The sequence below is a fragment of the Dipodomys ordii genome, unplaced genomic scaffold, assembly GCF_000151885.1.
Source record: "Dipodomys ordii isolate 6190 unplaced genomic scaffold, Dord_2.0 Scaffold16, whole genome shotgun sequence".
Classification (NCBI taxonomy): domain Eukaryota; kingdom Metazoa; phylum Chordata; class Mammalia; order Rodentia; family Heteromyidae; genus Dipodomys; species Dipodomys ordii.
Genome location: NW_012267232.1, coordinates 15,733,059 through 15,755,909, shown reverse-complemented (window position 1 = coordinate 15,755,909; position 22,851 = coordinate 15,733,059). Strand labels below are relative to the sequence as shown.

Genomic DNA, 22,851 nt, shown 5'->3' with positions numbered 1-22,851 from the left:
GAATCCTGAGGAAAATCAAGATAGGAGACCCTCAGAGATAAGAGTGTGTCAAGAAAATGACTTAGAACTCACCTTGTGAAGGTTAAAATATGTTTGTGGCTTCAGCTAAGTATCACTATCCCACAATATTGTGAAATTTATATAATCATTTAATCTCGATAAAGAAATTTTTTAAAAAATAAAGAAAAAAGAAAATGACTTAGGAATGATCATTAAAGAGAATCTATCAATAGAGTCAATTGCTACTTTATTTATCTAGAATAGAAAAAAAAGAACTTTCAAGTAGTAGAGGGACTGCTAGAGAAGGAAAGAGACTGGAAGAGGGAAGGGAAGAGAGGGCAGTTGGGTGGATATATGCACGTACAGAAATGACATCAAGTACTACTTTAGAGTAGATAATATAAGGTCTGAGATATATTTATTGTATTTGGCAACTGTCTCAGCCCATTTTGTGTATCTCTAACCAAAATAATAATGCCTGACACATGAACATTTATAAGGAAAGATGTTTATTTTGCCTCACAGGTCTGGGGTATATATCCAAATGTGTGACACTGGCAAAGGTCTTGTGCTGCTTCAACTCTTCATGGCAGCAGAGAAGAAGAGAGCCTCACTTTATAACAACCCACTCTAGCAAACATACACCCATTCATTTGAGAAAGGCATTAATCCCTCACAACTTAATTACCTCATAAAGCTCCAATAGTGCCACAATGACAATCAGATTCAACAACGTGAGTCCCAGAAGGAACAAACCATGTTCAAAGTAGCAGCAACAGCCAGAAGAATAGGACTACCTTGGTAAGAGTTTGAGATTAAAAAAGTGAGATGGTAAATGTTAACGTATCTATCCAGAGGACTGTTCCTGAATAGAAGAAAAAAGATATGGCAGTAATTATAAAGTACCTAAGGGTCAATGAAGTTGTGTGGGATTGTTGTCTGTTTTCTTGAAGTACTGGGTATTAAATCCAAGACCTTGGATAAGCTAGGCAAGTGCTCTCTACCACTGAACTACATCCTCAGCTTTGTGTGAGATTTCTGTTTTTAAGATAAGAAAGAGGAGACATAACTTTAAAAAAGGGGGACTGTCCAGGGGTACTTACCACAAGAATAGGGAGAAAGATGTGGGCCCAAGAAGGTAAAAAAGGGGGACTGTCTAGGGGTACTTACCACAAGAATAGGGAGAAAGATGTGGGCCCAAGAAGGTGGAGAAGTTCAAAGTACAATATATATTACAAGAAATATGTATATATTAAAATAGCATAATTTATTTTGGAATTGATTTTTTCCTTAAGCAGTAATCCCTCTACTTTTCCTGGGAATATATTTTGGCCATGATTTTGTAGAGTCAAGACAAATCACTTCAATGCCACGCTTGCTCTTTGGCCTTCTCTCAGGGAATTCTGCTGAGCCACTACTAAAGTATCTATCCACTTACCTGTTAGATGGTACAAAAGGTGGGGCATGACAACAATGCAGCAATAAGGTACAAAAAGCTAAGCAGAACACTGTTTGAAGAAGTGTGGCAGGTGGAAGAAGGTGGTTAAGAAAATACAATGCAAAATGAACTTGCAGAACAGAACGGCCAGTGTTCACACTGCACACATCCATGAAATGATCACAATGAAAACTCCTATGCTATTAATATACGTTAATTTTTAAAACATCACCTTTCAAAGCAGAAAAGGAGGTGATTGTGCTAGATTCAGGGCAAGTGACCTTTTTATTCTACTTCTCAGTTATAGGAGAAAAAAAATCATAAAATGGCAAGGCTTTGTTGGGTATTAGGAAAACTTCTATATGTTTAAGTAGGAGCTTATCAAACTTCAGAGAAGACATTTTGTTTCAAATCTCACTACATGACCTTTTTGTAGCGGTTATCTCATTTTAAAACATGCATGAATTTTTGATGATATCAAGTTATTACTACTTTGTATAAACCTATAATTTGATGGACTGAAGTAGCAATTTGCTATCCAACCATTTCTGCAATAATGTCCTATCTTCTCAAATAAAACAGGTTTTCATAGCAATATCCCAGCTGTATATTTTTAATTTTTTTATCACACTCATGGAGAATTGCAGTGGTATCCTAAATCCTAAAGCCTAGCAAAAGAACCAATTCAAGATTTTATGCATCACTTAAAAGCAAGAATTAAACAGTATACATAGTGGCCGTGACCTGAAATGACTCTCATTGGCTTCCCACCTTAGACAAGGTCTCATCTCATCCAGGCCCAGCAACTCTTCCTCCCCAGATATATATTTACCAGATACTTTCTTAGACAAGACTGAGCAACATTTTATTGACTCTCCTTAGACACTCAGTCCAGATTTTACTATTGCTGGACTACTTTGGGCAGCTTCTTGGAGACAGACATCTTATCAGTGAAGGATTGGTTCAAAATTCAAGTTATTCCCAACCATCAAACAAACTACAGCTGTAGAAAGTCTAAAATTTCCTCTATTCAAGTTCACAATGTTAAAATCTCCCCCTGGTGGATTTCAGCAGTATGTGTTTTCATAAATTAAGTTGGATGGAATTTTCCAAGAAAAGTAAATACTGAAATATTACAGGTGTGAAAATCAACCCTATTCATCTCTAAGTTCAAGGGAGGGAGATTGCAATTACTTAAACGATTTTCCATTGATGAAATTCTGCAAAGCACACCAGTTTAGGTTTTCTCTAGTCTTATGTGCAAGTGTGAATATTGAATTTTATCATTTCTCATCTTGTGTTACTACTCTCTCATGAATTAGAGCATTTTTATTGACTAAATATGCTAATTTCCCCCTTAATTGTTTAGTGAATAGAGACATAATGTTTCAATTATGAAAGGGTATGTCCCTTTCCACTGAATCTGGCATCTGTATAGTGTCATCTGTTACAGTTGTCAGTCAAATGAAGGCAAGTTCAAGTGCAAAGCCCCTAGACCACTCCAAATGTGAGCAGAGTAGGGGAATTTCTTTTCTAATGATTTTTTTTGTTTCTGCAGTAATCCCTCTTTCTTTCCTGGGAATACATTTTGGACATGATTTGGCAAAATCAAGAGAAAACAATTCAATGTCGCTTCTACTGTCCCCCCTCCCCCCCGCCCTTACATGGGATGAAAGGTGAAGCATGACAAGAACACAGGGATAAAGTACAGAAAGCTCTGCAGAAAAACTCATGCAATATAGTACAAAGCTGCTACAGCACTGACCACACATTTAGAACTGACAAATGTCAGCCAGTGGTTAATGGGAAATGCATTATTTTTCAGCACTCATATTCGAGTTGTTCATCAGTGTTTTGTTCCTTCCGATATTTTTCTGAGGTTAATTTTTTTTCTAAACTGTATTCTAAATTTCTAAGAACTACTTTGTTACTTTTAAATGATGAGGCAGCATAGGTAAAAGGAAAATGTAAGTACTTGTTGACTACCCTGAAGAATACATGACACACAAATATGACTTAGATTTGCTATTTATGCCATTTCTTGACATCAAACCCACCTTTTGATGGAGTGAGTTCAGTGATAAAGAAAACCACACTAGGAAGTCATCGTGATTATAAGCCTTTAAGTGAATGACTAGAGTCAAATCCAAGTTCTGTTGCTTTAGCTATGTGATATGAATGTTATTTATTCTCTGAGCAAAGATTTGTTTAATGTATCAAATGTGGATATTTCATATAGAATTCAACACAGTGTAGTTGCAAGCCTTAAAGATATCAAAAGTAGGTGGAATGGCTGGGAAGTGGTAGAGTGCGTGCCTTGCATGCATGAGGCCCTGGGTTCGATTCCTCAGCACCACATAATCAGAAAAAAAGCTGGAAGTGTTGCTATGGCTCAAGTGGTAGAGCTAGCCTTGAGCTGAAGAGCTGAGGGACAGCGCCCAGGACCAGAGTTCAGGCCCCATGACTGACAAAAAAAAAAAAAGTACAAGTGGAAAGTAGTACACATATCAGAATTTCTGCTCACTTTCAGATACCCATTTTCAAATAGGTATAATTTTACCCATTAAAAATCATCCCATGGTTTCCCTTATTTGCAATATCTAGTATATGTCTGAGTCAAGCAGAAAAGGTCAGATAAGTTAATGTTAGGGAAATGAACCCTAAGATATGTATTCAAATGTTTTTTTTCTTTCATGCAATTGTTTCTAACACATTTTTAAGATTATTTCTTTGTTGCTTTGTATGTCCCTCCCCCACGGTATAACCCCTGCTTTCACTGTATTTGATGTCGGTATAATTTGTAAAGGGGAAGGGGAAAAACAAATGGTTTAAAAATGGATACAGGTGGACCCTTTGCAACAATGAGATGTACAAGTCGTTATGTCGAAAACGAACTTTACAACTTTGGTATGAGGATGGGGAGGGGGGCGGGGATTGGGTGAGGGGGCAGGGGAAGGATGGGAAAGGATGGGAAGGGGAAACAAAGGAGGAGGCTACAATGCTTGATAAGAAATGTACTCATCGGAGCTGGGAAGATGGCTCAGTGGTAGAGCGCTTGCCTTGCATGTCTGAGGCCCTAGGTTCGATCCCTCAGCATCACATCAGCAAAAAGAAAAAAGCCAGAGTGGCGCTGTGGCTCAAGTGGTAGAGCGCTAGCCTTCAGCTGAAGAGCTGAGGAACAGTGCCCAGGCCCAGAGTTCAGGTCCTACATCCGGACCCCAAAAAAAAAAAAGAAATGTACTCATTATCTTGCCCATGTAATTGTAACCCCTCTGTATAGTATTTTCACTATATATATTTTTTTCACTATATATATATATATATATATATATATAATCATCTCAGTTGTGTATTGGTGGCTGATCCTAGCTGTAATCCTAGCTACCAAAGAGGCTGAGATCTAAAGATCACAGTTTGAAGCCTGCCCAGGCAGGAAGGTCTGTGAGACTCTTTTCTCCAATAATCATAGGAAAAGCCAGAAGTGGCATAGTCACTCAAGTGGTAGAGTACTAACTTTGAACAAAAAGGAGTTCAGGCCCAGACTTAAGCCCTAGGACTGTCAAAGAAAAAAAAAACTTTTTTCGTAACTAAACATTGGGGGCTCACCGCTACAATCCTAGTTTTTCAGAAGCTGATATCTGAATGTCAAAGATCAAAACCATCCCCAGCAAAATGTCCATGAAACTCTTAACTCTATCCAGTCAAAAGCAGAAGTGGAGCTCTAGCTCAAGTGGTAGAACACAAGCCTTGAGAGAAAAAGCTAAGAGACAGCACCCAAGACCTGCCCTCAAGCCTCAGTACCATCACACACACACACACACACACACACACACACACACCCCACTTCCTAAATTGAAATTTTAATTTCTAATTCAATATTTCTTATTCCTGTACAGTAAGGCGCAGTTGATAGTTTTTATTTCTTTACATATTGTCTTCTTCTTCTCTCACACTCCTTTATCTGTCTGTCTCTCCTGTATGGAAGCAGGAAAAGCATCCATTGTAAAAAAAAAAAAAAAATCCTTCCCTGAACCCAGCAGTTACCATCTGACATTGATGCTTTCTGGGAGGACTTTGTCTCAATGGAATCCTTCAGTGTGTGATTAGCATCACTGCTGACTCCTCCCAGGAGATGCCCTCTTAGCTCCTGCTGGGCTGCACAAATGCCCTAGGTCATCTCACCATAAGCTGTTTGTTCCAGCTGTGGGGAAGAGGAAGGACACTGCCTCTGCCTCACTTACAGTGGGGTCAACTTTCTTTATCTGCAGCCTTCTTTCTTCTCTCAGTCTGTCAGTGGACCACTTCCTCACCTTTACATTTTCTAGGAAAGAGTGAGCCACCAGCTTCTGCATCTTCTCAAACCCCAGGGGATACTGCCTCACTGCTCCTATCTAGAAGTGGTTTTACAGAAGTCTGCCACTCTATGGACTTTCATCTTCCAAGGCAGGGAAAATACATCTCTGTCTCCAAGGGAATATATTTCTTTCAGTCTTTCTTTCCACATGAGCTTGGCAGCTTGGTGGCTTCATCAGAAACCAAAAAATGAGCGTTCTGTCAAATACAGACTGAGCTTAGGTAGTACTCCCACAATTGGGTTTAGCCTGAGTATGGTAGTATCATAGCCCTTAGGATATGGGTAGACTAGAATAACTTTGATATGAGTTTTAGATTAACACTGTAGCTGAGGTGTAATATGTCCTAAACACCTTCAAATGAAATGTGGATCACTGTGTTGAATTATAGGCTATTGTATTGGTGGGCAGGGACAAGCAAAGGGATAAGTAATATACAGATAGCAATCATTTTGGTCAATATTTCTTAGAATGAATAATGGTATGCCAAATCTACTCTTAAGTTATTGAACAAAAGGAGAACACAAAATGAACCCCAAGATATGGACATAAGAGGTCTGTCTTTATTGTTATTGTTTTAAATGTACCATGTGATTTTATATTTTTTGTTGTTGTTTCCTTTGTATGTTCTTTCCCCTGTTGCCACTGTACTCGATTTTAATACCCTGCGTCTTGTATCTACATATTTCTAATCTGGGGAAAGGAAGGAGAATAACAAAATGCTGAAACAAGGACAAAGGATGACCCATTGCAACAAAGATACCCACAGGACAGTATATTGGAAACGAACTCCAGGCTGGCAAGTGGGGCGGGAGCCAGGGGAAAGGGGATAAAAATGTGGGAGTTGGAGGAGGGAAGGGATAGTGGGACAACAACAAGGAAGGGTAGGGGTAACAATGATTGACAAGTAATGTACTCATTACCTTACTCATATAACTGTAACTCCGATGAACAACATCTTAACAATAAAATTTTTAAAAAAGAGAAAACTGATTTCTCAACAATAATATTGCATTTTCTTCTGTACTTTTAATGATGATGATTCTGTGTGTGTGTGTGTGAGGGAGAGAGAGAGAGAGACAGTCTTCCAGCTTGAACTCGGGTCAGAGCACTGCCCCTGAGCTTCTTTCTGCTCAAGGCTAGTGTTCTATCACTTGAGCCACAGCTTCACTTCCGGCTTTTTGGTAGTTAGTTGAAGAGAAGAGTCTCACAGACTTTTTCTGCCTAAGCTGGCCTTGAACTGTGATCCTCATATTTCAGCCTTTTGAGTAGTTAGGATTACAGGCATGAGCCAGTAGCTCTGGGCTATTTATTCCTTTTAACTGCCCTTGTAATTTAGATAGACAAATATCTTCACTTTATGAATAAAGAAACAGAGGCACAGAGAGATGGAGCATTCACATAAAGTTACACACATGGGAAAAGGAGATTTAAGCCTGGAAGTTTAGCACCAGGCAGCAAGTCTATGCTTTCATAGCCATCCTCTGTGACTTAATGCCCCTTAGCCATTTTAAGAGGCTGGCCTGGCCCTCTCAAGCATACTCGGTGCCCCAACTGGCCAGGAGCTGTCTGCAGGATAAGATTTGTTCTGCCACTTCCTGCTGAGTATATTTTGTTTGCAATTTAATTTGCATCATGATATGTTAATTCCTAGAATAAATTTACTGGTGTTTTTCTGACAGCAAAAATAATTAAAGAGGCAATAAATCAGCCAATGCCTCTTTACATGGAGCAGACATGTATGTCCTGGGGTCTTCTCTGTTCTTTTATTTTTTAATTCTCTAAAAATAACACTTTCATTGCCTTTATCTTATTTAAAGATATCTGGGGGAAAAAACAATTATCTACAAAAAGGAAAAGAAATTATCTATGACCCACCCACCTGAAGATAATCACCCTTAATATCACTCCTTTCAGACTACGCACATATACATACATATAATAAATGGGTGTTTATTTCACATCAGTGAGTATATATGTAATCGTTCTTTTTTTCTTTTGCCTGGGGGAAGAACAAAATAGAATTATTTTTTAAAAATTTTTTGGAATGAGAAACACCAAGAGAATGGTTAGAAATAATGCAGTGTCTGGTGTGGCATCTTTGCTCCAGCTTAGATTAAGCACTGCTGCTTCAAGCGTTCCCAACGCCCCAACTGTTTTTTTTTGGCTTGCTTGTTTGCTTTCCCTGCAACTTATAAATCAAGTTTATAATCTGTTAAATAAAATATATACTACCATGCTATCTTCATTATGACCCAAGAGGACAAAGTCCAATTTAGACTCCTGGCAATCTTCATCTTCAGGAACTCTGCTCTGGACAAGAAAGTCCAAGATATGAAAGAAGGTAATCTAGAGTATGGTGTCAGGGGGCTTTGCAAGCTCAAATTCAAGAACCACTAGGGGCCCTGGGAATTCCTTCCCTTGTGTAAAAGAAAGGAAATCTTTCCTCTAACTATAGTTAGAGGAAGCCTGGATCAAGACCTTCCTATGTTCTCTCCTTTACAAGGGATGCTGATTAAAATGAATTTTTAATTATTTATACCTGGAGATATTCTCTAAAGTATGGCTTTAGGAAACCAAGAATATGGGAGGCAGGGTGTAACTTCAGTGTGCAGAATACCTTTATCTCTTTTCTTCAGCAACATAGTGCTTTCCACATGCTGTTTCTTCTGTCTGAATAACCCTCACCAGATGTGGGCTTTTTTACTTTCTTGTCATTTAAGGCCGCTCAGACAACTGAGCATCTAGCCCTGTTTACTTTCTGCCTAAGAAGCCACAGGAAACTCATCTTTGCCACTGTATTCAGAGCCTCAAACTGAGCCTGTTATTCAGGAGACATTCAATAATTGTCTGTTAAATTCATGAATAAATTGTCATTATTGTTAGAAACACATTATTTGTACATAATAGAAATTAGCTATTGATTTTCCATTTCTTCTAACAAAGAGATGGGGGCCAAAAATAAAAGGTGAACATATAGTACAACATAACTATGGAATTAAGTCTGTGATATTATACTCTGACTTTTTACTTCCTTAAAAACTAAGTCAATAAACACAAAATAGTATCAGAAACTAAGGCATTGGCCAATGGCAAAAGCTGTAAAATCTTGGCTGATCCAGGCAATCAGTAAAAAGTAGTGACTTTCTAAGCCATATATCTCCCTCCACCTGAATTATCTTCTGACCTCCCTCTTGTGGCAAGAAAGAAGCATACAGCTTAACCAAGATGTAGTTCCATACTGTGTGGGGAAAGCAGGGCAGGGGCAGGGCCTGGCACTTGCCATTCTGTGGCAGTCTACCCTCAGGAGGTGGGAGTAACAGTGATCAAGGCTTTCCGTGTCTAGGACCACCTTAATTAAAGTTCACAGAAGCTTTCTTCTTCTAATAGAAAATGGAGATATGTTCACTATAGAACTGCTACTGGCCACTTCCAACTTAACTGGTGAAAAGAGGAAAGTGCAACCACTTACATTGCTTCATGCCATCTAAATAACAGTAATTTACCTGTGTCCAGACTTCTGCCTCAATTATCTCAAGTAGGAACAAAGTGTCAGGTTTTCTGTGGTGATGTTAAGATGCTTCCAGGGGCTGATAACTGCAAAACTGGCTTTTCCTTCCATATTTGGTTATTTGCTTGGCTTTGTACTCTATCTTAGCGACTGAAGCTGATGGACAGATGTATAGCTGACTCCAAAAGAGCAGTTCTTTCAAAAGGAATGGGTGATTTTCCTGGAGTGTTTAAATGTTCTGCTGGAGGAAAAAAAATTCAAACTTCAACTGATGTATCAAATGAAATGAAAATTTTTTTCGTGACTTTGAAAACATTTCCTGGCAATTTCCACTAAAAAGACCAATGCCAAAAAGAAAAGGAAAGATTTCAACGAAATTATTTTCATATTAATGCTATTCACCTTAAATTTCTTAACCAATAGAGGCTTTATTACAGAAAATGTATTGGTGGTGAGAACTATTCTGAACAATACAGGTAACTGTGATCAGCTTTGTTCCATTTTTTTATGTATCCATTATTAGTAATGAATCCTTTGCTATATGTGGTAAATTCTTGCTTGTATACAGACTATTTAGTAGTAGAGAATCCAAAGGAAAGCATGTGAGTTTTTATACTATATTCATCCTTTCTGAAAGCACAGAAAAGACTCATCATGCTGTTTCACAGAAGAGGCAACAGGAAAATCAGTGGACCAGGGTACGTTTGCTGGGATTAGTGATGAACTGAGCCACAGGCACCAGGGCTGCTGTGAAGTGATTGGGCATCCCTGGGAGAAGTCTGGGATTGCTCCCTAGCCTTGTAGCCACTTTGTACCCTAGTAACATTCTTATTACACTGCCATCATGTTAACTGCTTAGTGGCAGATGGTCCTTAAGTTTTACATCCTTTGCTTTGGGCCATATTGCAGAGTGACTCCTGCCCCTTGTACCCAGCTTGGTCCCATCTGCCCACACAGGCATTTGTAAACACAGCTCGGATGCAATACTAATGTAGGGTATGTTGCAGGAAGTATTTCCTCAGATCTGATCCTAATCAGTCCTTTGCCACTGGCATGTATTAGAAAGGCACTCATTTGGGGACTACCACAGGTTCCAACTGGAAAAACCACATTAGTAATGATTTTGAAAAAAGCAGTTTGAAATCCTGATAATTACTGTTTCACCAAACCAACTGAGACTCAGGACTGCAATTAAAAAAGAAATGATCTTCCATGCATAATGGCTTTCACACTGCATGCTACTATTAAATAACCATCATTAGCTACTAAAGCATGTACTACCCATTTTCCAGGGCCCTTCTTCTGCCAAGAAATTTAAGACCAAGAATGATCAATGAATGAATCATCAGCATAATAATTGTTGGTATAGGACATGCAAATTGAAATTATGTGGAAGGATTTAAATGTACAAAGAATTATTACAGATGATGATATTACCCAGACATTAAAGCTCTTCTTGTAAGTGGCCAACAGTTCATGTCTTTGCATCTACAATTTATGGGCTAGAAAGGAGAAACGTAGTAACCATGCGATGCCTTAAAACATAAAACAAGAAAATTTCAGGCAGTTTCCTAGGCATTGCGCTGGCTTCTGGGAATAGAATAATAAAATATAGCTCCTGTTCTTAATATGTTTTCAAATTGATAGAGGAGGCAAACAAATACACATTAAAAAATCACAGCACAAGGTGTTGGATGGAATTATGAAAGTGTGTACCTGATTGGAGATAATACAAGGAAGTTGTGCTTGCTGGGAAAGTTTCTTTGAAGGAAGAGAAAGAGTTTGGCTTGAGAATCTAAATTTCCTAAATTATGAAATTTCCATTCTTCCCTTTCTGGGGAATATTCCTCTCTTTGCTCATATCATGAAGGCACAGGAATTGCATGGAACTTAAAATGGAAAACAGCAAGCTCGTCCAAAGATTTTCAAGGCTTTAGGCACTTGAGTTTTGTTTTTGCATTTGTTGTATTTTTTTTAAAGAATGTTTTAACAAGAAGGTTGTGGAGGTCTGACTTTTCACAACTTGTGGTCTATGTCTATATCGCTTTTCTTGCTTTTGGGGAAAATACATTAAAGTCTGAGGGGGAAGATGGATACTACTGGACTTCTGCCCTTAATGTAATTTTTAAACAGTTACAATACAACTCCACATGTTGCTTAGCCCAGGAGCATCACCTCTTATGGTTTGTTTTGCTCAAAGGTTGGTTCACAGACATGATAATAATCACATACAAGAAAGAGATTTGGTAATACTTCATGACTTATCTGCATCTCAATGACTCCTTTTTAGTTGAAGTGAAAGTCACCTAAAATTTACAATTGTAGTCATTTCACAGTGTACAATTCAATGGTTTTTAATATAATCCCAACATTGTACAACTATTCCCATGGTGTAATTCCAAAATATTTTCTTCATCTCAGGAAGAAATCTCATACCCATCTAGTCATCTTTCCCCATTTTTTAATTCACCTGGCCCCTGGCAACTGTTAATCTGCTTACATATCTCTGGATGTTTACCTATGCTGTAGAAATCATAGAAAGGGAATCATGGAATAAATGACTGGTTTCTTTCACCTTGCCTGAGGTTTTGAAGGTTCATTTGTATTGCAGCACATCGTCAACATTGCATTCTTTTTTTTTCATCGCATTCTTTTTTAAGAATAAATAATATTCTGTTGTATGCTTGTAGCGATGTCCATCTTTTCATTTTATCAGTTGATGGATATTTGGTCCTTTTCACTTTTGGGATTAAAAACACCATTTATAAATTTATTTTTAATTTTGAGGGGGGAAAAGAACAGAAGTGAAATTTTTTAGTCATTGAGTAGTTCAATGTTATGCCTTTAGAGGAATCACCAAACCTTTCTCTAAAGTTTCTCATCATTTCTAAAATTTTTCATACACCCAATATGTGGGTGTTCCCATTTTCCCATAGCCTTGCCAGCATTTATTTTCTTTAAAATTTTTATTATAGCCATCCAAGTGGATATGAAGTACTATCTCATTGTCAATCCCTTCTTCTGGATGAATAGCCCCCTCCCCACAAAAACAACCTCACAAGTAAAGAAAGCTTGCTCCTGTCAGAGCTTCTCTTCTTTGTATATGAATCTATAGCTTAGCCATTTGTGAAGCCATAACTTGGTTGCTGTTGTGATTATTGCTTAAGATGAGCTGTAAAAGGAACTTAATGACATTCTAACCACAAAACTGATTTTTTACCAACTCCCAAAGCTTACTTCCCCTGGAACCACGATGATGGAAGCCAGTGCTTCTAAATGGCAATTGCTGAAATGCCAACCCCCAGAAATACAGCCAGGTGTCTCCAGTCAGTGATTAGGATGTTTGGCTGCCACATGCTCCATGCTCTTTTTGAACAAAACCAACTTGTGTTTTTTTTGTTGTTGTTTTGTTTAGGTTCACAAACATTTTTTTCTCCCCATATGTGCTTCTTTCTTTTTTCTAAAGAAACATAGCTGAACACCAATTCCACCTTCTACTTGAAGAAAGCAATTTGTTCAGCTTTTAACAAAATAGGCTAAACACTTTCAGACGTCCTTATCAAATTTCACCCTAACACTTTTGTCATTAACAATTCGGTATCCATTGCCCAGGTTCCTATGAATCTGTCGCCCTTTATTTTAATCTTGAATGGTATCATCAAGTACAAAGTGATCTTCTCCCTTCCGAAAGCATCCAGCTTTGAGAAGTAAACCACATCTATGTAAAAGATTACTTGTCTAAGGCAGCAGGCAATTCGGAATTGCAGTTCTCTGGTTTTAATTTCGGCATTACAGACTATCTCATACAAATAGCCTCGGTGAGTTTGCTTTCTGTGTCTGTTTGCCTCTCCTTGTTGTAAATGGTCTCAGGGGAGGACAAGCACCTTGGGAACCTTTTGGTTGGGGAGAGGGAACTAAGGCAAAACTGGAAACAACGGTGGAGAAAGGCTGAAGGCTACATTGCAGCCAGCCAGGAACTGGCTCATTTCAAACATTTGCAGGGGTCTTGCAGGCCCAGAGCAGCATTTATGAAAAGAAGCTGGATTTTCTGTTAACTGAGACCACTGCAAGGCCAAAGAAAGTCAATGCTGGGGAGGGGGTGGAGGGCGGGCGGGGGGGGGGGGAACCCATGGATCATTTTCAAATCATGGTAATTATCACAATGAGGCCTCCTTCTATTATTCATATATGACAATATTTTTTAATCACATTGAAATACCCATTCTTTCTCACATGGAAACTACTCAATCAGTTCCCAAGTGGCTTAGAGCTGTCTGTACCTTCATGGTTTGGGCGCAGAGGTCATACCTCAAGCGCCTTAATATTTCCTTCTTTTTTTATTTTTTAATATCAAGGGAAAAACCGGAATGTCGTCCTGTTTCATTTCGGGATTGGTGACAGATCTGTCACCTGCATAGAAGCCCTCGTTGATTTAGAGAAGCTGGTTGGTGTGTGTGCTGCCAGCCCAGGTCTTGTTGCTTTCCACCCCCCACCCCTGTGCCAACTCTCCAGGGTACAAAGTACAGCAGGGACTCGAGCGAGCTGTTCTGAGCCACACGGCGTTATCTTCCCCCCGCGAGCACCTCGATGGATTTCCAATACGGCGCCTGGCACGTTCGGATGGGAGCTTTCAGGCTCCTCCTGGGCGCCCAGCCGCGAACCCCCATTTCTGCAGTCGATATTCCTGTGGGAGCTGCAGGACCCTCGGGGCACTACCCGGTTTATTAAGAGATTCACAGTGGTTCCCTCTTCTTGAAACACTCCCGCACGGAAAGCGCTGCGGGCCTCGTTATCATTCAGAATGCCCTAAAGCGCCCTTGGGGTGGCTTGGTGCTGGGCGACTTAGAATCAGTTTGCAGCACTTTAAGGGTTGGCTTGGGCACTTGTGCTGCCGCCTGGCCCAGAGAGAATTGGACCTGGGGAAGAACGGTCAGCGCGCCACCAAGCCGCACCTGCCCTTGGCCAGGGGTGTCGCCGCGTCCGCCGGGAGGTAGCGCACTTGGGCAACGAGGCCCCCCCGCCCCGGAGCTCCCGCCTCAGGTCTGAATCGAGAGGGGCTGGGACTGTGGGACTGGAGGGGGGTGTTGGGGGTCGGGGCGTGGGTAGGATCCGGGACAGCGCGACCCAGGAGTGGAGCTGGGTTCCCCCCAGGAGAGGGCAGCAATTGAAGGAAACTGAGATGAACTCCAGACATCTGGGGTGGGGGGAGGGCGGGGTTGCTTCTGCCTTTGGGTAGGTGAGGGGTGGCACGGGACAGAATTGCCCCCTTGGCTAGCTCGTATCCTCCAAGAAAGCAGAGAAACTCCCCCAGAAACCTCTGAGAAAGAACGGAGATAAATCCGAAGCAACCGCTCGGGTTTAAGCCTGCTTAACTGGGAAGCGGGGGGGGGGGAGACAACAAAACAAAACTGGAGGAAGCGGGGAGAAAATACCTAAGTGCTCTCCTCCCTCTTTTTCTCACCCTCCTCCCCTCCTTTCGTAGCTGCTGACGCGTTGGTGGTGCCTATTAATCATTCACCAGCTCTGAGCCGCTCCAGTTAATGGCTGTGGCGCGCTGGGGCTCGAGCCCGCTCCCACTCTGCGCTTCCGCGCTCCGGTGTGCCCAGGCGCCCCAGAGCGGCAAGAGGCGGCGCGCTAGCAGCCGCCGGGCGTTGCGCTCGGCCGGCGTGGGTCGGAGCCGCGCTCCCCGGAGCTGCTGCGCCTCACTGCCACGCACCGGGCGACTGTGAGCTGCGGACGATCGGCCGGGTGTCCAGGGAGGGCGCCAGCGGCCGAGACGGAAGGAGGGTGTCCCCAGCGCCGACCCCCCATGAGCTGGGATGTTCCCCAATGGCACCGCCTCCTCTCCTTCCTCTTCCCCTAGTCCCAGCCCGGGCAGCTGCGGCGAAAGCGGCTGCAGCAGGGACCCCGGGAGCGGCGCTGCGGACGGCATGGAGGAACCAGGACGCAACGCATCCCAGAATGGGACCTTAAGCGAGGGCCAAGGCAGCGCCATCCTGATCTCTTTCATCTACTCCGTCGTGTGTCTGGTGGGACTGTGTGGGAACTCCATGGTCATCTATGTGATCCTGCGCTACGCCAAGATGAAAACGGCCACCAACATCTACATCCTAAACCTGGCCATCGCGGACGAGCTGCTGATGCTCAGCGTGCCCTTCCTGGTCACCTCCACGTTGTTGCGCCACTGGCCCTTCGGCGCGCTGCTCTGCCGCCTCGTGCTCAGCGTGGACGCGGTCAACATGTTCACCAGCATCTACTGTCTGACTGTGCTCAGTGTGGACCGCTATGTGGCCGTGGTACATCCCATCAAGGCAGCCCGCTACCGGCGGCCCACCGTGGCCAAGGTGGTGAATCTGGGCGTGTGGGTGCTCTCGCTGCTGGTCATACTGCCCATCGTGGTATTCTCGCGCACGGCGGCCAACAGCGACGGCACGGTGGCCTGCAACATGCTCATGCCCGAGCCTGCCCAGCGCTGGTTGGTGGGCTTCGTGTTGTACACGTTTCTCATGGGGTTCCTGCTGCCCGTCGGGGCCATCTGCCTGTGTTACGTGCTCATCATCGCCAAGATGCGCATGGTAGCCCTCAAGGCCGGCTGGCAGCAGCGCAAGCGCTCGGAGCGCAAGATCACGCTCATGGTGATGATGGTGGTGATGGTGTTTGTCATCTGCTGGATGCCTTTCTACGTGGTGCAGCTGGTCAATGTGTTCGCTGAGCAGGACGACGCCACCGTCAGCCAGTTGTCCGTCATCCTGGGCTATGCCAACAGCTGTGCCAACCCCATTCTCTACGGCTTCCTGTCGGACAACTTCAAGCGCTCTTTCCAGCGCATCCTGTGCCTCAGCTGGATGGACAACGCCGCCGAGGAGCCGGTCGACTACTACGCCACGGCCCTCAAGAGTCGCGCCTACAGCGTGGAGGACTTCCAGCCCGAGAACCTGGAGTCTGGCGGCGTCTTTCGCAATGGCACCTGCACTTCCCGGATCACCACCCTTTGAGATGGGGACACGTAGGGAGAAGGGGAGGCCGGGTACCAGTGGCTGCTAATCCCGGGTCCCAAAGTGCCCTGGGAGTGATATGGGGCTTGGACACCGTGTCCCACTCATAGAGAGACCCAAGAAAGTGGGCACCACCAAGGTAGAGTTGTGAGCTTTGCTTACAAACTGGGAACACTTTTTGGGGCCATCTTCTCCCGCCTCGTACTTTCCAGCTTCTTCCTACACTGCGCTTGCTTCTCTAGACCCCTCCCACTGCCCCCCCCGCCGCCCCTCTCCCCCCATTCCATGCCTAACAACTTCCATCCTTCCTGCCTCACTTTCTGCCTGGGCAGATGACCAACTCTGTTCACAGCTCCAATTCGATCTGATCTTTCCCGCCTCCCCCTCCTCCCACTTCCGCCCCTCAGTTCTGTTTGGTTAAACTGAGCCAAGGTGGACGCCACGGGTTCCCCTTGTGGGGAGCTCCCCGCCTGCCCTCAGCCTTTTCCGGCCTCGCGAGTCAGCTGTCTGCCGGCCTGGTGGCCCTAGCCCAGCCGGGAGCCACGACTCTCCTTTCTCTAGCATCTACGTGAAGGGATGTGGGACTTGAGAAAAGAACTAAGCGATGAGTGCTGTTTCCTACTCCCGAGTGAAGGCCCCTCCTTCCTCGCACCGCCCCATTCTCCCGCTCTGCGCCCAGAGCAGAGCTAGGTGCTTAGTAAAAGAGGTCCTGCGCTTCGGTCCCCAGGCTCAAGCGGCCCCATCCACATCCTGCTTGGGAGCAAATTAAAAAGAGCTGAGAACAAGCCAAAGGAGGAATGTTTCAGAAGATTCCTGCCGGGGGTGGGGACGGGGTAAGGATGGCCTAGAACCCCCCCCCCACTCCCACCCCTCCTGCCACGTTCAAAACCTGGGAACTTGGTGTCTAAGACCCAGCGCCGGGCGCATCTCCTTTAGGCTGGGCAGAGGGAACTTTGCCAGGCAACTCTGCAAGCGCGCCGGGCTGCAGCTCCACTTGGCTTTCTCCGGAGCCGACCCTAAGATATTCAACAGACTCGATTTCTGGCACAGGGAAACCTAAGGTGATAGATATAACTTTAGAGTCTGTGCTAAAGCTGGTCCTTGCTCCCGGGGCAGCTTTTCTCGACTCCAGAGTGTGGCCTGTCTGGCTTTTAAGGGTTGCTGCCTTTCAAGCGGTGCCTAATCAGTTATTTTCTTGTTTGGCGTATTTATTTATTTATTTACTTGTGTTGTTGGAAGTCGTGTTTCTGCTTCCTTTTTTTTCTACTTGCTAAGCAGGACTAGTAGAGTAGGATTGGAGAAATGCTCCCTGCTCCCTCCAAGGCCCCTCCTGAGCCCTCTGATCTTTTCCTCTAGCCTTTCTATTTTTGCCTGTGTCCAGTGATATTTGGAGATTTTTCATACTTTTCATATCGTAACGGCTTGTCTTAGAATAATTTTAAAAGATGACAATGTGGATTAACATGCAGAGTGAAAAGTTCTGAAATCCTGGGATCCCAGGAAACATAGATTTATAGGGGGAATAAATCACAATATATGATTTGAATGAGTGTAAGCAATATTATATATATGTATAGATACATATATATATATATATATTTATCCTGCTCCGTTTAATAAGTCCATGAAACAATTCCAAGTACAACCACAAACAGAGGCAGGTGTGAGGCAGACTGGAGCACTATGTCTATCTGCAGCTGGGAGATATTGAGAGATTTTAATTACCATGGGGGATGTCCCTGCTTCTACTAGGCTGCACACCCATAATTCTTACATGAAAGGGTGAAGCCACTTCTGAGGATATAGAAAGTGAAATAATCTGTGTCTACATTTCATCTTACTAACAACATTGAAAGTCTGAGGCAGGGCATGCACCAATAATTTTACTTCTCTATAGTTCCTGTATTGCTTTAGTATGCTGGCTTGTACATAGGAGATGTACAAAACATGTGTGTTCGTTGGCTGATGGTTCATGAAAGCCAGTGTCTTTCAGTGATACCAAGATAATAAATCTGGGATTCTCAGCTTCTCTCGTTGACATGATACACAATGGTTGGACTCACTCTTTAAGAAGATGTTTTGTGGATATTTGCTTCAAGAGCATTGTGCTTTTTAACCAATGGTTTAAAATTGTCTGTAATGTTTTGTTTAAACTAATGAACGAATACACTTTTGATCATAAATCAGAAAGTTTGGTTCTGTCCCTTAATAATAACATATATCATTACTCTACTGTTCATAAGATTTTTAATGGTTAAAAAACAGTGAAATTTATAAGCTGAAATTCTCACTATTATCCTGTAAATGGGATATAAATCTATTGCTCTTAACCTGTTACCATTGTAATAGTAACTGAATAAACAGATGTATTATGCTGTGACTTCCATTTCCATTTTATCTTTTCAGATGGCTATTTGAAAACACACATATGCACACATACAAAACTGATTTTTAGTTTTTAATTTTCTGTGTTGCTAACTACTCTTGAACTAAGGGTCTTGTACTCTCTGCTTTCTTGCCCATAGCTGATGCTCTACCCCTTAAGCCATGCCTGTGGTTCAACCTTCTTCTAGTTATTTTGGAGATGGAGTTTCACAAACTCTTTTTTTCTGGGCTGGACTTGAACTGTGATCCTCCACGTCTGCTAGCCACCTGCATCTGGCTATGTACCTTACGATTTTAAGTTATCTTCAGAAATTTTACCAAAATTGAGCAGAGTTGGAGTCACACTCTGTTGTCGCCAAACTAACCAGACAATGTATCTCAACTTCTCCTAGATTAATTTACCATTTACCCTCACTTACCCCTGACTGTTGTGGAAATTCACTAATTCTTGATTTACATCCTGAGGAAAGATAATAAGAGTAGAAAACATCTCAGAACAAATTTTAAAGAGAGCAGGTGCTGGTGGCTCACCCCTGAATTCAGAAAGTCTGAGATAGATCTGAGGGTGGCTCAAAGCCAGCCAGGACAGGAAAGTCCATGAGACTCATCCCTAGTCAATCGCCAAAGAGCTGGAAGTGGAGCTGTGGCCCAAGTGGAAGAGCACTGGACTTAAGGAAGAAAAATCAAAGCTCAGGGACAGTGCCCAAGCCCTGAGTTCAAGCTTCAGGAACAACACACACACACACACACACACACACACACACACTGTAAAGCACAAAGTATAAAAGAAACAGAAAAATAAGATTTCAACACAAGAGAAGGCCATGTTTTATACTGTGTTCATTTATGACCATTTATAGTTTAGAAGAGCATAAGACGGTTCTAGGGGAATATTTTTTAACAGAGTTTTTTTTTTTTTAACTCAGGGCCTGGTACCATGAGCTGTTTTGCTCAAGGCTAGCACTCTATCACTCTGAGCCACACTGAATTTCTGGTGGTTAATTGAAGATAAGTATCTCTTGCCTGATCTGACTTTAAAGCACAATTCTCAGATCTCAGTTTCTTGAGTAGCTAGGATTACAGGCATGAGTCACCAGCACTGGGCCTCAGATTTTATTTTTTATAGAAGTTTTATGTCTACAAAAAGAAGGATGGGAAGGGGAAACAAAGGAGGAGGCTACAATGCTTGATAAGAAACGTACTCATTATCCTGCCCATGTAATTGTAACTCCTCTGTACAGTATTTTCACTATACATATATATATATGAGAAATAAAAGAAGTACTCTCCAAGCAGAGATAGCAGATAGCACTAATTCCAAGACCACTACTATTCTACTCTGTATTCTACTGAGCTACTTATCTAGCTCCTATATTCTGTTATTTTAGTTTTTAACTAATCTAAGCATTAGTCCAAGCCTATTCCAGCTTGTTAACTAGGAAGGAGAATTAGATAAACAACCAAGCATCTTTAAGAATCGAAATAGCGTTTTTTAAATGGCAAATTTTCATTTAATTAAGCTTGAAAGGATTCCTATGTGGCTATCTTCCTCCCTCCTCCTTCTTCCCTCCTCCCTCCTCCTCCTCCTCCTCAACCTCCTCCTACCCCTCCTCCTCTTCCTCCTCCTCCTCCTCCTCATGTGATGAAATTCACAGCTGCAAGTCTGTGACTTGGTGAGGGCTGTGCCCCAAATCGTGCTGGCTGCAGCCCCCTCAGTGTCACTCAGGCCTCTAGCCCAGAGGTCTGTCCCAGAGTCTGCTGAGGAGCCACCTGGCTCTGCCACTGCTGCCAGTAAACCAACCTCCTGTTTCAGCGGTTCCAGTGGCCCCCAGCCTAGCTGGCAGTGATGACCCTCAGGATCTGCTCCATCAGGTCATGTCTCCATCTTTTCTTGGAGCCATCTCAGTCTTCTGAATCCCTTTCTACCTCTGACAACCTCACTTATGAAGACATACCCCACATCAGCTTTATGCTAGAGTTAATTCACAGAACAGGAGTCCTTCAGTCTTAGCCCTTGTTGTCCTCTAGCAGACAAAATGTATACAGGGAGTGCCTCTGCCACCTCAATCACACACACACACACACACACACACACACACACACACACACACACACACACACACACCCTAACATCCAAGCATGTTTCCATTGCCTAGACTTTGACCATAAGCCCTGTCCTATCCTAGGGCAATCAACCTCCCCACTGAAGGAGATGAAACATGATTTATAGAGGATGTTAAAATGTATTAGCTGAGTATTTATGATGTATTATCTCACCTACAAGTGACCCCTGCATTCCCAGAGTACTATTTTCCAGGCTATCTTTTCAAACAACACTCATAAAAAAGGATCATATTTAAAAATCTTTGATGCCTCAACTCCTGACTATTGTTCAAAATGTTCAAAGTATTTTGGCTTGAGGAAAATAGCAAGAAGATCTCCTGGAGAATACTATATACATTATAAAATAAATTATGATAAATTATTAATAAATATAATACATTCCCATTGCATTTTAAATAATTTTAAACCCATAGTAAAGATATTATTTTATTAAAAATATCTTTGGTGGTGGGTTATATTTTGCAAATCTGGCTCAATGCTTCTTTTCTTTTCTTTCTTTCTTTCTTTCTTTTTTTTTGGGGGGGTCTGGTCGTGGGGCCTGAACTCTGGTCCTGGGCGCTGTCCCTCAGCTCTTCAGCTCAAGGTTAGCACTCTACCACTTGAGCCACAGCACCATTTCTGGCTTTTTTTCTTTTTGCTTATGTGGTGCTGGGGAATCGAACCCAGGGCCTCAGGCATTCAAGGCAAACGCTCTACCACTGAGCCACCTTCCCAGCCCCCTCAATGCTTCTTTTCCTTTAAGCTAAACATCAGAGATTCAGCACCCACTGGAATGACTGCTGGGTTCTCCCAGGGCTTCTGTCACAGTGCTTACAGAAGAGAGCCAGGTCAGTTCTTTGTGACTCTCTTTCAGCCCAGACACTTGGAACTAATGACAGTCCCTTCCACATACTAAGATGAATATCTTGCTTTTTGTTAAACAAATTTCAGTTTGTTGGCTTTACAATAAGGTAGACAGGTTCAACATTGTGTTTCCCTAGAGGAAAGCTGGTACTTTATGCATGAACATTCATTATTTTGGTAGCTATCTACAGACAGGTTATCGTGGGGAGCATATGGGCAAAAGATCTTATGATTGCTTGCTCCTTTCAACGGCAAAGCAAAGATGTTTCTGCAAAGATGGTAAGGTTGAGGAGCAACCTGAGGACTGAAGTCATCAGTTCAAACTAAAATAGTAAAACACCTGACTGTCAAACAGATGGGAACCAAGGAGCATCATCTAGTAAGAGGTGTGATTTTTTTTTTTTTTGTCAGTCATGGGGCCTGAACTCTGGGCCTGGGTGCTGTCCCTCATGTCCTCAGCTCAAGGCTAGCGCTCTACCACTTGAGCCACAGCGCCACTTCAGGCTTTTTCTGCTTATGTGGTGCTGAGAAATCAAACCCAGGACCTCATGCATGCAAGGCAAGTGCTCTACCACTGAGCCACCTTCCTAGCCCCAAGAGGTGTGTTTTAAATGACAGTTCTTTTACTAACTGGAAAATAAACAGTATTATTGTCAAAGTATATACTAAGCTCAATCTTGGGTAAAACCTGAAAATACTACATCTGTTTAAACTTGAGTGCATATGTATGCTTCTAAAGGTTTTTCTGAGTAATTATAAACTTAAAAAAAAAAAAAAAAAAAACCTCAGCAGCAGTGGCTCACACCTGTAATCTTTGCTGCTTCAGAGGCTGAGATCTGGAAATCATGGTCTATGCAGGAAAGTGTGTGATAGTGTTATCTCCAATTAACCACAAATAAATAAATAAAAAACTCTAACTGGAGATGTGGGTCAAGTGGTAGAGTGCCAGCCTGTAGTAAAAATGTTAGGGACAGTGCCCAGGCCCTGAGTTCAAGAGTCCTAGTAGTGACACAAACAAATAAATAAACAAAAACTAAAAATAAATAAGTGCTTGAGGTGTGGCTCAAATGATAGATGACTGTTTAGTAAGCAAAAGGCCCTGAGGTCAGACCTCAGTATCAACTAAAACAAAACAAAGTTTAATAATAAGTGTCTCTTTAAGCCAGAGTGATACAAGTCATTTATTTTGATTGGAAAAGAAGC

At 42.5% G+C, this 22,851-nt stretch overlaps 1 protein-coding gene across 1 annotated transcript; it reads left to right on the top strand.

Moving 5' to 3' along the window:
- Positions 1-14,789: 14,789 nt before the first annotated feature.
- Sstr1 (somatostatin receptor 1) lies at positions 14,790-16,317 on the top strand. Its single transcript, XM_013012283.1, has one exon. It carries the CDS (start codon positions 15,121-15,123, stop codon positions 16,294-16,296), a length of 1,176 nt encoding a protein of 391 aa, XP_012867737.1. The 5' UTR covers positions 14,790-15,120; the 3' UTR covers positions 16,297-16,317.
- The last annotated feature ends 6,534 nt before the right edge of the window (positions 16,318-22,851 follow it).